The sequence below is a fragment of the Anthonomus grandis genome, chromosome 1 (assembly GCF_022605725.1).
Source record: "Anthonomus grandis grandis chromosome 1, icAntGran1.3, whole genome shotgun sequence".
NCBI classification, from domain to species: Eukaryota; Metazoa; Arthropoda; class Insecta; order Coleoptera; family Curculionidae; genus Anthonomus; species Anthonomus grandis.
The window spans coordinates 8,327,029-8,342,022 of record NC_065546.1 but is presented as its reverse complement, the minus strand read 5'-3'; the positions used below and the strand labels follow the sequence as shown (position 1 = coordinate 8,342,022).

Sequence of the window (14,994 nt, the reverse complement as noted above, 5' to 3'; positions counted from 1 at the left end):
TAATATTTCTAGGTCCATTACACGTGAAATGTTAGCCAATGTACGTAGAGAATTTGACGACAGGTTGGGATACTGTGAAGCCCAACAAGGAGGTGTATTTGAACACCTTATTAAATAATCCATTTAATTAGAATTATTATTTTGTTTAAGAGTTATTTTTCATTTTATTTTAGAATATAGTATTTAGTTTTCACCAAAGGTTTTTAAGATTTGAGCATATTAAAGTTGTTTTTTTGACTTGCGATTGTTAGCTCGTTAAAAAACAACAGAAATTTGTATCTTTCGTGTGCGCGTAAAATTCCAATACTTGATTCGAGGCTAACCTATCTCCAAGCGCTTACTAAACATCACTGCGAGCAAGCCGAAATTAAATTCACATTGCGAGCGGTACGGAGAATCGGTGTCGCTATCGGTGGGAGGTTACCGATGCAGTCGTTCTCTGTCTACTCTCTATCTATTAGGTCTAATACATTAAAACTCAATCCGTAAGATTCAACTCGCCAAACGTGTATATTTTATCAGAAAAGAATTTATTGAAATTAAAGGCAAACACTTTTTGAGTTTATTTAATCATATTTTGAACTGTGATGAATTATACAAGCCAAAAGCTATGAAATTTTATGTATAAGACTTAAAACACGGAGCTGAGAACACAAACAGGTAATGTATAAACAACGGGTCTTTTAAGATAATTTCTGTTACCCAAATACAGTGTATAAGATTTTTTAGTGTAAAATTATTTCATCGTTTAGTGAAACAATTGAAATTTTTAAGAATTCACGATTTTTGAAAATCTATGAAAATCGGGAAAAACAATAATATGGACATCTTTTGCATTAAAAGTATTTCTCTAACGGATATCCTAAATCCGTACTTTGATAGAATGAAACATGTGCGGCGAAAAATTAATATCAGGTTTAACTCTAAATAAGTAACACCAACAGTTGTTTCTCGTCGAATGCTGCTCATATTTGATTAATGACACCGTGGATCGACTTATCTTTAGGGATATATAGCAAAACATTATGCTCCTTTATGTAGAGTAAATGCTAGTGCATTTTATTTTACGACAGGATAACGGTGCCCTAATTCTCTGGAAGAAGTAGGATATTGTAATCTCATACAAATCATCGGAACAAACAATCTTTTAATGATAAAAGTTTTAATAATCAAATTTGCATTTTAGAAAACTTTACTTAATTATTAACTGCCTCAATTTCGTGACGCCAGCGAGTAATAAAGATTGATGACTCTTCTATTCTATTAACTTAATTCAATATTTTTAGTTATTAATAATATCATTTAAGTTTTTGTTCTAGGACGCAAAATAAGTTGTTGCTTTACTTTTGCGGTTCTAATTTTCATCCTAAAACTAAAGTTTTTAAGGAAAGTTTATTACAATATGAAATATTGCTTTAATTTTGGCGATACTCTTGATTGCACCAAATAAACTTAGCTAAAAATTGCTTCGATTTTGTTTTCATTCCAGCGAAAAAAAAAACGAACTTTGCTGTTCTGGCTTTGTCCGATTGTATAAAAACTCCTTTTTTACAGTAGCTGACCTTGCGAACTTCATTCCGATTTAGAGATAATAAATAAGCAGATTTTTTATTTTATTAAGTTAATTTTACTTTTTATTAATCGAGTATTTCAATGATTCTTCAATAGTCAGGCTCTTCAGCACCTTCAGGCACGGCATTTCTTGTTCTTTCGAGCCGTGAACATGCTACATATGGAAAACATTATGCGAAAAACATTCGATTTTCCAGATTCAATACACTTTCAACATTCAAGGATTGGCCTTGGCGAGTTTTGTTAATGGTCATGGCGAATGCAAAACGGATCGGAAATTGAAGTTTTTTAAAATTCAAACCACATATCAGTTGGAATCATCGGGATTCGGAATAAGAACTTCCTCACCTTCGAATTTTCCTTTGAGTATTGTCGCGTATATTACATTGTTCATCAATTTACTTACCACCAAACGCGTACCGTTGCAAAGTTTTGGTGGGTTTATGTTTCGAAGCATGATTACTACGGATCTAACCTTTAGGCGTTAATTGTGCGGTGGTAACCCAGGCACAGGCGTTTAACAATTTAATTAGATAGTTGGTGGGCTCATCTTCATTTGTTACATAGTCTATGGACTTAAATGAATGGCATTATTGTTCAAATGATATATTTCTGAATTCTGTACTTTAGGTGACCTACATCTTTATTCTTAGCCGCTAAAATTGCTTGCTCACTCAACCATTCATTATTTTTGTAGGTAGTAATGATGTTTGGGAATACTTTGTTAATAAGTTCGTATTTCGATGAGACAAAATTACAAGAATTCTGAGAAAATTAAATCAATCCGCTCGACACGTCAGACTTGACCATTACCGATAGTCAGAAATTGCTCAGAGAAATCTTCAGCAGACGTATCATTAAGCAATGCAACTCTCATATTTTTTGTCAGCTGAAGTTTCTTCTCATAGCGCGATAGATTCGATGATTTAAGGCAGGCGTCTATTTCGTCGACAGCCGTTGATCTTGGAATTAGTTGCAGTAAAATCATTGCGCCTCAAAGACATCTCGAGTCATTGCATATCTTTCAACGTTCGGTCCAGTGCTTCTAATGCACGTTTATGCGACATTGTGTATTCGTCCCAGATGATGATTTTTGATGCTGATACAACTTTGGCCATATCTGAGTTTTTTTAAATATTACATGTTGGTTCTTCTATATTTTAAAGATTTAAAGGCCATTTTAATGCTGAAAGAGCCGTACGGCATCCTTCGTTGGATCTCGCACGTGGCAGTGGCTAAAATTAATACATGAGGAATGTTACCAGTTTCAGCAGGGACATCCAGGAAATATAAACCACCATTTCCATGATCAATTGCCTTCATTAATATATTATACACTTCCTTTTGTTGGGGATTCAACAGTATTACATTCGTTTGAAATCCTCCAAATCCTGTTCCAATTCCCGATTAAATGCGTCACTAACTTCACGAAAAAAGTACATCAGTGAGAACCAGAAAAGAATGTTTAGCAAGAAAAGAGTAAAAAAGTTCGTAACCTCGTACCTGTAGTTTAATTCAGGCAGGTGTTATAACCAAAAAAGATGATCAGGTGACCCCAACGTTATGATGATTAAAAACCATACCAGAACATACCTTTAAAAACCAGTCTGAGTCTCCTAGGAGTTACCGCCGAGACTAATCTATCATGACATACCCATGTGTCAGATACTGCGAAACGTGCTTCTCAGAAATTAAGCGTTCTTTTTAGGACGAAGCACCTACATTCGGTCTCAGATTCGGCCGACCATGGAATATTGCTCGCACATTTGGAGCGCTGCTTCCAATAACGTTTTAAAACTTCTGGACAGCATATCGAAACGCGCTCTACGACTTGTCAACAACCCTGAATATACCTGTTAACTTGACAGTTTGGAACACCGAAGAACCGTGGGAGTTTTATCTCTTTTTTATAGATACTTCAATGAAAAGTGTTCCCAAGAAATAGCACAGATTATTCCACCACTTTTGACTTCCACTGCCCGAGGATCACGACAGACAGTGAGAAATCATGGATTTGTAGTCGACCTGGAACCTTCTAGAACCGCTCTCGATCAGAATGCTTTTATCTGCAGGACAGCGGCACTCTGGAACGGACTTCCCGCAGACGTGTTTCCCGAGGGCTACAATCTACAGGGATTTAAGACGAATATCCACCGACACTTCCGCGGACTTACCGCATACATTCGTTTGAACTACTAAATCTTATTTCTGGTGATCATATTCACGTTCCCCTTCCAATTGTCGATTGTCGAATCATTAATTCCACGATTTGGTGGTGGCATTCCTATACTGCCTAATAAACTACATAAGGTAAGACATGTCTTCGATCAAGAGTAAAGACCGATTATGATCTCCTCATTCATCTCAAGATCGTAATTTTTGGGACATGAATTTGGTGTAAAATGTCTTCTGACATATTATCCTTGTATTTAAGCCACAGGTTAGATGGGTTCGATTGAACGCATGTCAAATTGTTGATAGCAAATAGTAATGGCTTCAACGATTGTCGTATCACAATGATATCATGTTATAGTAAATTGTGTTCTTCACGTCCAGTATGATATGTTGGGAATGACTTTATGAAGTGACTTAAAAGACGATGAACCTCGCACATTTACCAGCAACAATCGCAAATAGAAGCATTCATCATTCATTGGATAAACTGTATACATATGACCAAGAGCATCGTAGAACGCACATTCGGATAACATTAAAAATTCGTTTAAAATTACGTTTTTAAAATGTCCGTCTGCTGGGTCTAAGCTAACTCCATCAAATCGATTCAGTCGTTCTTTCTATTGTATTTCATTTCTACATTTCATAATTATTCAATAGATTCAAACCAAAAAAATCTTTAAACTCTCAACTCACCCATATCCACCTCTATCTCCTCCTGGTGCGCCACGGTCACCTCCACCTCCGAAACGGCCTCCGCCGCCTCTCCCACCGCCAGGGCCGCTTCTAAGGCCACCTCCACGACCGCCTCCAAAACCTCCACTTCTGCCGCCGTCTCTTGGCGGACCTCCACGGCCATTCCTGTCTCCACCGCCACCGTACCGGCTACTACCACCCTTTCCGCCAAAAGAAGAACGGTTGGCAATGTCTGCCAACTTTGGATTAATTACCTAAAAATAATATCACCCATAATATAATCCTTGTTTGGGTTTCACTTAAGAAATAATGTATTTTAATTTTGGGTTTGTCTCATCCTATATAAGAGCCGCCACCTAGCCGACAGGCAATAAATGTGGCAACAAGGCTAAGAGGAATTTTCCGCGAACAGGCCGAATTGCGTGCAGTTTTATTTCTTTGTTTTTTTTACCGGCGCACTCATTAAATAAGAATAATGTTTCTGGCTTGATGCTTAATTTTATCAAAAAATTAGCAATTTAAGAAAAAAAACTGGGCGGCCGTTTACAAAGACGCGGCCTCAAAGATAAGAAGGAGGAAAGAAGAATTCACACTACCGTTATTTGGACTGTTTAAAAGGGATATAATACATGTATGGTCTGCTGATACACGAATTTTATGTTTCCAGGCACTTTGGACTACTTCTATTCTTCTACTACTATTTAAAAATTCGTAGAAAGAAGAAGGATTTTAATATTACCTTCTCACAGACAATGTGTTCAATCACGGTATGACCTGGTTAAATCTTAGAAACTTGTTTTGAACGTTGTCAATTAAATCAATATGGATTTGATTTTAAGAAATATATTTTTAAAGCAAATACATGCTTAAAATCGCTTACATTATAGGCCATTCACTATTTGGCAACGTACATGAAATTCGTTTTAAACGTTAAGTGAGTTTCTTATAACTTTTGGAGAAATGTATGCCTCATGCCTTATCATCTTGAAAATGGGTAGAAAATTGAATGAATTTTACATCATATTTGTTTTTAAGGTGATAGCTTAACTATTATAAACGTTCTACATAATAACCCTTTATAGGTTTCTGGTACATATATGTACCACTTGATGTTTCAACAAAATAATAATAGATGGAGGTGTATGGTGCTTCTTAAAATGTAGGCATAATATCTACTAGCGAGCAGTGGTCTATTTGTATACCACATTTACTCTCAGCTCCATCTAGTACAAAATAAAAGTAGAATAATAGCAGTATAAATAATACAAATAATATAATTAGGGATGTATTTATATGAAGGAGCTGAAAAAGAAGGGACAGTTATCACAGTTTTTTGAAGGGGTCGGATATTGTCTTTTCTTTGACAACTTTTTTTCATCAATACCGCTGGCAAGAAAGCTTTTGGAAAAAAAATTCTTTTCATGTTCCACCATTCGACAAACTAGAAAATTGTTTCCAAAGACTATGCTAAAAGATGATAAAAATATGAGTATTGGAGAAATAGATGGGCTCCTACAAGGGAATTTGGGAATATCTAACTGGAAAGATAGGGGTAAGAAGTCTGTATGTATTATAAGTACTATGCATAATCCCCTCAAAGAAACTGAGGTTCTGCGAACGCAAAAACAGGAGAAAGAGCCAATGTCAAATGTCCTGAAGGAATTGCTAACTATAATCACTATATGGGTGGAGTTGATCATTTCGACCAACTGCTTTCAGCTTATAGTATTTCATGGAAAAGTAGAAGATGGTGGATGAGAATTTTCTATTACCTTTTAGACTCATGTATTGTAAATAGCTATATAATCTATCAAACAACTCAAGCAATCGAACAGCAAGGATAAGCCCATGACTCATTTGCAATTCCGATCAAAATTAGCGACAGAGCTAATAGGTTCATTCCGTGGACGACTAAAGGCCGGGCCAATTTCACAATTTGGACGTGCAAGAAAAAGAAATCATTCGGATGGTAGACCTACTGTTTTTAATTCTGTACGACTTAATAATGTTGGAACTCACTTACCTATAAAAGGTACAAGACGCAGGTGTGCTCATTGTAACACAAAAAAATTACAATAAAGATCAAACATTATCTGCAAAAAATTCGAAGTTGCTCTTTGTCTGGAATGTTTCCTTCCTTATCATCAGTCATCATAAAACAATAATATTGTTTTATGATAACTACCTAATGATAAGGGCTTATTTGTTATGATATGGATGGAGATTGATTTTATGTATTATTAGAATATAACCTGATATGAAAAAAGTCTGATGATATACCAAATAATATGTATTTCTTTAAGAATTAACTTTTTTATTTACTGTTTTAACTTAATATTTTTCAAAATTGTCTGTATTAAGTAACCCCCAGAGTTCTGCCCTATAAAGGGATAATTTAGGTTTTTATAACCAGAATTGCTTAATGTCAAATGTGTTTGTAAAAAACATTTATATAAGTATGAAAAATATAATTCTCATTGCGCCAAGATGAAGTGTTGAGAATAAGACTCAAAAATGAGAAATAATATCTACAAATTGCCAAATATCTTAATGACGTAAAGTACTAGTTTACATATTCTCATACTTTTCATAGGCATATTTTTTGGTTATATTATCTGCGGCGCTACAAAAGGAATTTGGACAAAAACTTTCGACTTCGTCGAAAGCTTAATTGCAAGAGGGCAATTGAGAAGTAATTTCTATTTTAAAATTCAATGTTGTACTATTATAAAATATGTAGAAATAATTTATTGAGAAACATTATTAAAGATAATGTAGTTATTTTTATATATAAGAACTATGATAACAAACTACTCAATATTAAGGTTACTAGGCACTTTGCCAAATATCCACATCGGTTAAACTGGCAATACCTAATTAGTTGCTATGGGAAAATTCTACTCAGGATTAGAGAGCGATCCCGTGCTCTCATTGCATTTGGTTGTGTCTAAAAGTATTAACTAATAATAAAGTATTCAGTGGCGGAGTTTTTCCGCGTTGCTCAGTGTTCTTTTACATTTATATGGTTAATGTTTTCTAATTAATTATATAAAATTACACGCCCCCGGGTATTTCATGCAGTCAGCCATGCTTAATTTACGATTGAGGAACCCAGTGCCATGGCAGTAAAGACCGTAATCGCAGTTAAGTTCGCCAGACAATAGAGTTATTATAAATCTAAATGCGTTAAAAAATTATAGAAATTTGCGTCTCAAAGAAAGTTAACTAATACTATCTCCTTTCCATCCTGTAGCTGTTTAGATAAAAACTAAAGAAATCAAAAATTAAAAACAAAATGTATAAACCAAATAAACTCCCAACACTATTAACAAAAATGTAGAGCATTAAAATGGTTTAATTTTCTATACCACCTGTTACGATCCCAATTTGATATTAAATTGCTCAAATTAGGCCCTAATAGATGGATTTTCTTGATAAAAAACGCAAAAAACAACTAACCTGATTCGCTTCCTTTAGTACGGCTACCAAATCCCTAGCTTGTCGTGAGTTGCTAGGAGTGAAGAAAGCGTAAGAAGTACCGGTAGTATCCGATCTGCCAGTTCTTCCGATCCTATGAATGTAATCTTCGGATGAGTTCGGATAATCGTAGTTTATCACGTATTTTATACCGTCGACATCTAAATTTTAGAGATAATTATTACTTTTCGATTTAAAAATATACAATAAATGAAAAAATAAACTTTGATAATAAAACTTTGAAATAAGGTTTGGCTTGGTTAACTTATATACCTAATTTATTATGTAAAAATTTCATTAACACTTTGGTTAGCTGAGGTTCTAAAAATGGTTATTTATTATCACTTAGGGCACTAGTGTACTAGCATAATGCAACACTTTATAGTGCATAAAAGGACAATAACAATCTTGAAACCTTTGGTGATAAATAGCCATAAAAACCAAATAGCAAAAAAAGTTGGAGGTAAGTGAAAAAGCACGTAAAACTGGAATATAAATGAAAATTATATTAAAAAAATGTTTAGGTCAAATCTTGGGTCATATATTGTGAAATTTCTTGGATCCAGTTTTTTTTTAATGATCTGGAAAAATTATAGTAATAAGATGTTGCTTTAGTCCAGGAGATGGACGAAGAAAACGAAAGTTAAATGAAAACAGCAGGTCTTGCTGAATGTATCCAGACCTGTCATAAATCCTTGCAAAAATTTAAAAATATCAAATCAAAGATCAATTTGTTTCTAGTTGAATATTGTAACAATTAAATCTAGTACTGTTTAGCTTTTGTCAACATAAGTTTTTCAACATCTTATGTCAGCAAATGCACGACGTCATGATGAGTTTGTAAAAATTTGACATGAAAACTTCTTTTTTGTTCTTGAAAACAAATTTCTGATAAAATCTTTTTTGGTAAGAATTTAGAAAAAAAAAATCTTCAGATAATTTAAATCTCAACTTAAAAATTAATTAATTATTTAACATCTTTTTAAAGGGGTAATACCACTCTAGAATTAGAAAATGCTCTATCTTTGATAACTTAATCTATCTTGAGAATACGACTAAAGATAAAGTAGCTACGTTTCTGCTTTCAAGATTCAGTTAAACAGACGTTGATATGTAAAAAAATATACAGGTAGATATTTAATATTTCAACGAAGGAGACTGAAGGAAAAGAGACTGATCTCCATGCTTTCCAAATAAGGTGACGCAAAATTGAATGATAAATGGGCTCGCAAAGTAGACACCTCGGCGCTGTTGGTCAGAGGTGTACCTCGCTCTGATTGGCTACTCTGCACGTAGCGGTATTCTATCAGAACACTATCAACTGTCAAAAAGGTGGGTAGATTTAATAGGAGTGAAGTACGGTTCTGACCAACAGCGCCCATGTGGCTACTTTCTGAAACTAGTTATCATTCAGCGAGCGAACTCTCTAACTCGATAGAAAGAAAATTTCTTTCTATTATAGAAAAAAAGTCTAAACCCTACTCTCAATCTCAACTGGCTTCGATCGGGTAGAGTTCGTGTTGCCGTCGGCAACCTTCGGAATAGAAATATAGAAAGAGGTTGCATGGTCTTGCTATTACTTTCGTCTCTTTTTAGTACATTGAAAAAAAGATGTATTTATCTTTGTTGTGGGAATGTTTTTGTAGCAGATTTAAAAATCAACGAATTTTCATATTTTTCATATTAGACCATTAAGCCCCATTGTGCAAGGACCAACGTTTTTAAGAAGTGATAAAGGGTATAGGGTCGGCTTGAAAGTGATTCTAAATGAAACTTACTAATTAAATAAAACATAGTATTTTATCAGAAAATGTTAAACGATTCCACAAGTCCACAAAACGAAGTCCACAAAAAAATAACTTTCTTAAATCACTTGGTTACAACAGATAATTAGGGTTTTATTGCGGTCAAAAGATCAACGGTATATCTTTGAGTGAACTATAATTCGTTAACTACTTTTTTCAGGTTTAAAACGATCATTAAGTTTATAAGGTCATATAGTTTATCCACGTTTATTTACGCCCCGAAATTGGGAAATTCCCAGTGAGTCCACAGAAGGGAATAAAATGGGTTTTATTACTCTTTGTAATTTTTAAAACTCTAAATATATAAATATATATATAATCATTTTATCCTTAATTCAATTGTTTGTTCTTTCTCTTCCATTTGTAAGGCAAAATTAATAATATTATTATCTTAAATCTATATTTTAAGACAAATGTTATTTTTATTAAATATAAATTTAATAGTAAATATATTTAAATAAAAAAAAGTAAATAATGGGTCTACCAATAGAAGTGATAGAAGTTTAGTGGGCCATGTACGCAAAATGGTATCTGTCAAAACGCGGATCAAGCGTCAGTTATGTTAAGTATACTTTGACATTTCATCATGAATCGTTTAAGTCAAGAGCAACTCTGCGCAATCGGTTAGAGCCTGTTATCGTGCTCCTAGAGAAGATTTTGGCCATCGTGGACGGCCTTCTGAGCTTGCTTCTGCCGCCGTTGCCGAGGTGGACATCTTAATGATATTTTGTTTAAAACATAATGTTACATAATAAACTACAACATGAAACATCAATCATAGAAATTAACCAATTCGTTTTTATTTTTTAGCAATTTAAACTTATATCATTCTTATTGGTAGACCCTATATATTAAGCTATTATAAATACACACTAGGAAAGAGATAAGATAAAATTAGGAGGATCCATCACAAAATTCGCAATCTTATTGATACCTAAAATTACTTCAAAAATCTATAAGAAAACTTTTCCCTTATCGGCATCCCTTATGGATATAGGATGAAAACACAAACAATAACAAAGCATACTTATTACTTAAAAGATCGATAATGTCGAATGACATTTCAGCAATTGACATTGTGGGCTGTGAAAAATGCCATTAGCTATAAAAATAGGCTAATATTTGTACATTGGGTAGTATAAGAATGTCTAAAGCCGAACGATGCCGAGTGACGTAGAGAAAAGGTTAGCGAGTGCTACTCGCGCATAGAAAGATATTTTCTTTCTATATTTTTTCTTGTCTATTTCTGTTTATCGAATTAAAAGAGTACCGTTGCAATTTTGCGTACGCACGTTTAACATACAGATCAGTTTCCTCGTAATCTCCTTGGTTTTTAGAGAATCCTACAGTGATGTTACCCCTTAAAATTGTAACTCTGTCGTCAAATAATCCAGACATGAAAAATCAAAAAAGTTTGTAATAAGATTTTTCACTGATTTTTAATTTTTCTAGTCCCAGCAACAACAATTAATTTTATTCATTAATTTTTGTAACTGGTTAGTAATATATGCTCGTAATTTCAATATCCAAGATAGACCTGATAAACGAATAGTTGAAAAATAGAGGAATCTTTATATTTCAAATTCATAAACATATTAAGAACAAAGTCTTACTAAGCTTTGCTTTGCTAAACTAAAACACAATAATACAAAAAATAAATAAAACTCTGGAATACTAACCCATCAAATATTCAGATACTATGCTGAAAAGTCTCCCATCAATCAATATAAGTATTCATTGTGCTCTGGCCAAGAGCTGTTTTAACTAAGCTATAGTAGCAATTTAGTGTAAAGATGCTGCTGCAGTGGTGTCTCGCTCATTACAGTAAAGCGAGAACTGGTGTCAAAATTGTCAATATACGTAACTTGTTCATTTTTATTTTGCGTTTTCCGGGACAAATCGGGCACACTCCCACTGCAGGACCGACAGGTTGACATACTTCTGGTAATTCTTGTTTTTTTTTGTTTTTTAAATCAGCTCGGCAATCTTGCTTTTTTTTCTTGCGATTCTTCGGTGTTGATTTGTATTTAGGCGGCTATAACACCCTTGTTGGTAGTAGTTGAACGTTTTAATTTCAAGTTTGACGGCCGAGCTGGTACTTGATTGAAGGAAAGTGATATTTTTTTGGGGATGCATGCTTTGCCGAACTGAATAGGGATTTTAGAGGGGTGGGAAACACGTGTTTAAAATTAAATATACGCCATAATATGCCAAATAATTTGATGCGGCCAACATCAAACTCTCCCATCGGTCTCCTTCCCGCTATTGGGGTTAGACAGCCAGCAGCAGAGACACTGAGCAAGACTATTTGTCAATTGTATCCTATTTATAAGAACACAACAATATGGCGTATTCTTGGCATACATTTTTTTAAATCAATTTAGGTACTCATCACAGTGCATCTGTTAGTTGCAATGCCGAATACGCCGAAGCCTGCTTGTGCCTCTGAAAAAGAAAAGGATAGCCAGACTGATTAATGAGTTCTGTTTTATAATTTTTTTATTAACTTAAACTATCTTTTTTTTTTTTTATTAATATGTGTAAATGTGAGTTTAAATACTGTGCATATGTTCGATCGAATGTTCGTTTTGAACAATATGAAGTCCCTCCCTCAATATCTTTCACTTTTGAAAGAAATTCCCAGATACATGGAAAAGGCAAAGCCAGCTGATTTGAGATGATGACTGGTATTGGTTTGTTTTTATTTCAATTTTTCTAGTTTCGTCTTTGATCCATTTTTTTGCTGAGCATTTTGAATTTTTTTAAATGGAGGCATGTACCGAAAGCCATATGGCCTATGAAAAAAAATTTTACCAAAGAGGTCAAGAAAAATTGCTGGAAATTGTTTTCAATTTCTTGGAACCAGCTAAAGAGCGCAACTTCAATATTGGACAAGGAATTTAGATTTTTACAAAATTTTGCCTGTGTAAGAAATTTTTACAAACCACGGTCCAATAATCTTTAGAAAATTTTCTCTCTTCTTTTAACCATTTTGTCTGATCTAAAGTAAATTGAAAACTGCAGATGGGGTAATCGGAATTTCGTTTCTTATTATACCGGGCGACACAGGAAAAAGGGAATAGTTAATAAGTATTTTACTGTTCAAGATAAACAAACGAAATTTGGAGAACAATCATAAGAGCATCTTTTGACATATTCTTTTATTTTTTGTTACTTCCGGTTTAACAGGAAGTGACACTTTCTTATTTTAAATGAGACACTTGGTACATTATTATGCATTTTAATAGAAAAGTTTATTCTGAGAACAATGATATTGCATTTCCTACTTTTTGTTTTATAGGGTAATTCGAGAATACATGGCGCAGAAGGTGAGATGGCGCAATGGTTTTACAGCGCCGCCGCTAACGTTAAAGGAGAGCGGCTGTGCTCTGAGGTACTTCAATTCTCACAGTAGGCGCCGTTTCATTCATTATTCATTCATTCATTGAGCACGTCAGACAGTTAAGTACATCTTGAAATACACAGCGTAGAACACCAAACTCACTCAACAACAACCAGAGAAGACCAAAAAGCAAGAACGGCGAAGAAAAACGTCGACTCGCCCCCCATCGTCAGTGGGGGGCACAACCAACGCCGAAAAAAAGAGGAAAAGAAATCAATGGACATGTCTGATGGTTATTCTACGGACAGATCAACGAAAACCGAAGCTTACAAAAGAAGGAAAAGCAAACATGAGAGAGAGAGAGGGGTAAGACTTCGGACGACTCCTCTAAGTTCCTAAAACCCCAATATAAATCCCGTGATCCTAGACTATCCAAAACATTAAAAACCACACCAAACCTCGACCTGGGAGTTGGCAAGGCGCCACCCCAGAGTGCGGAGATTGGGAAAAGCGAGGAAGAAGTAAGAAAACTCGAGGAAGCAGTTCGGGAACGAGATTTGCAAATCGAGAGGAGTAATAGTGAGTTGCATGAGATTAGGCTTAAAAACTCTCAGATTATCGAAAAAATGCAACTATTCGAACAGAAGATGAATAAGTTAATCTCAGAGAATCATTCTCTCAATGGGCAGATCTCGGACCTGAAACGCAAACTCGGGGAGGTGCTGAACCATAATGAAACCCTTATCAGCAAAAATTCCACAATGAATGAGAAACTGACAGAACTGGGGGATCTAGTTAGTGATAAAAATCAAAAGAAACAACTTAAAAATAAAAGAACCAGGGAGGAAGCGGGCCTGTCTCCGACTTCACAAGACGGAGACGAGCCGGCCTCGGAACCGGTTTACCCTGAGATAACCACAAACAGGGAGTCAGTCCCCTCAACATCGTCAGTCTCAGATCTCACCAAAACCGTAAATCCTACTCCTAAATTAACAAAAAACCCACTCTACATGCCCTGGAATAACCTCTCCTTAGCGGGCAAGGGGAGGAGCACTGATCCCGTCAAAAATATTAAGAAAATCCCAAAAGTGGTCTTAAGGAACACAAAGAACTGGGCCGCAAAATACAAGCTATTCTGCGAAAACAAAATAAACATTGTAAAAGTCCAAAAAGATAGACTGGGATTAGCGCTCTTCCCCAAAACCTCAAACGATCACCGTGCACTAACGGGACTACTCAAGGAGGAGGGAATGGAATTCCATTCCTTCTTCCTTGAGGAGGACAGGAAGCTGAACGTAATACTGAGAGGACTTGACCAAAACTTCAAGTCAGGTCGAGGAGGAGTTGAGGGCAATGGGATTCGACCCGGAGAAACTGGGTTGGTTTAAAACCGGCCCAGGCCGACGGAGACCCACGAACCTCATCAGATTCCTCGTCCCGAAGGAACAGGCGAAGCCGCGTTGCCACAAATGCAAGGGCGAACACTTCTACTCAGAATGTGTTAAAAACAGAACAACCCCGGCTGAGTGTGCAATTGTGGCGGTGACCACCCGGCGAGCTATTGGCGCTGCCCAAAAAACCCAAACATTAAAAATGTAAACAACCAAAAAAAAAAAGCTTCGCTGAGACCTTGAGGAAGACCGACGCGGACTCTGAAAACAGGAGGGCGGAGCCAAAGGAGGGCAACTCTTCATCGCACAAGAAACGTCCCGAGCTCTCGATCAAAAACACAAATCTCCTGAACCTTCTAAGCTTGCCCGACGGGATCTTAGAAAAGAAAATAGACAACCTAATGGCAAAATTAGAAGAATTAAATTCAAACCCGGCTATCAAGCTACTGCTGGGAGTCGAGGTCTAGTCTTTCGCGGTGTACGTTCGCTTCCTTCCCAACGTGCTCAAATCCCATTCCTATCCTTACTAATCACT

At 35.5% G+C, this 14,994-nt stretch overlaps 2 protein-coding genes across 2 annotated transcripts in view; both read right to left on the bottom strand.

Moving 5' to 3' along the window:
• LOC126742320 (uncharacterized) overlaps positions 1-14,994 on the bottom strand; it is a 49,037-nt gene that overhangs the window by 6,937 nt on the left and 27,106 nt on the right. The window contains exons 7-8 of the mRNA XM_050448968.1: positions 7,903-8,081; positions 4,444-4,697 (exon numbers count right to left, since the gene is read on the bottom strand). Of these exons, the coding sequence (XP_050304925.1) occupies positions 4,444-4,697; positions 7,903-8,081 (433 nt within the window). The remainder of the gene's footprint in view (positions 1-4,443; positions 4,698-7,902; positions 8,082-14,994) is intronic.
• LOC126742333 (ATP-dependent RNA helicase p62-like) overlaps positions 12,091-14,994 on the bottom strand; it is a 67,358-nt gene continuing 64,454 nt past the window's right edge. The window contains exon 5 of the mRNA XM_050448986.1: positions 12,091-12,170. Within this exon, the coding sequence (XP_050304943.1) occupies positions 12,106-12,170 (65 nt within the window). The 3' untranslated portion in view covers positions 12,091-12,105. The remainder of the gene's footprint in view (positions 12,171-14,994) is intronic.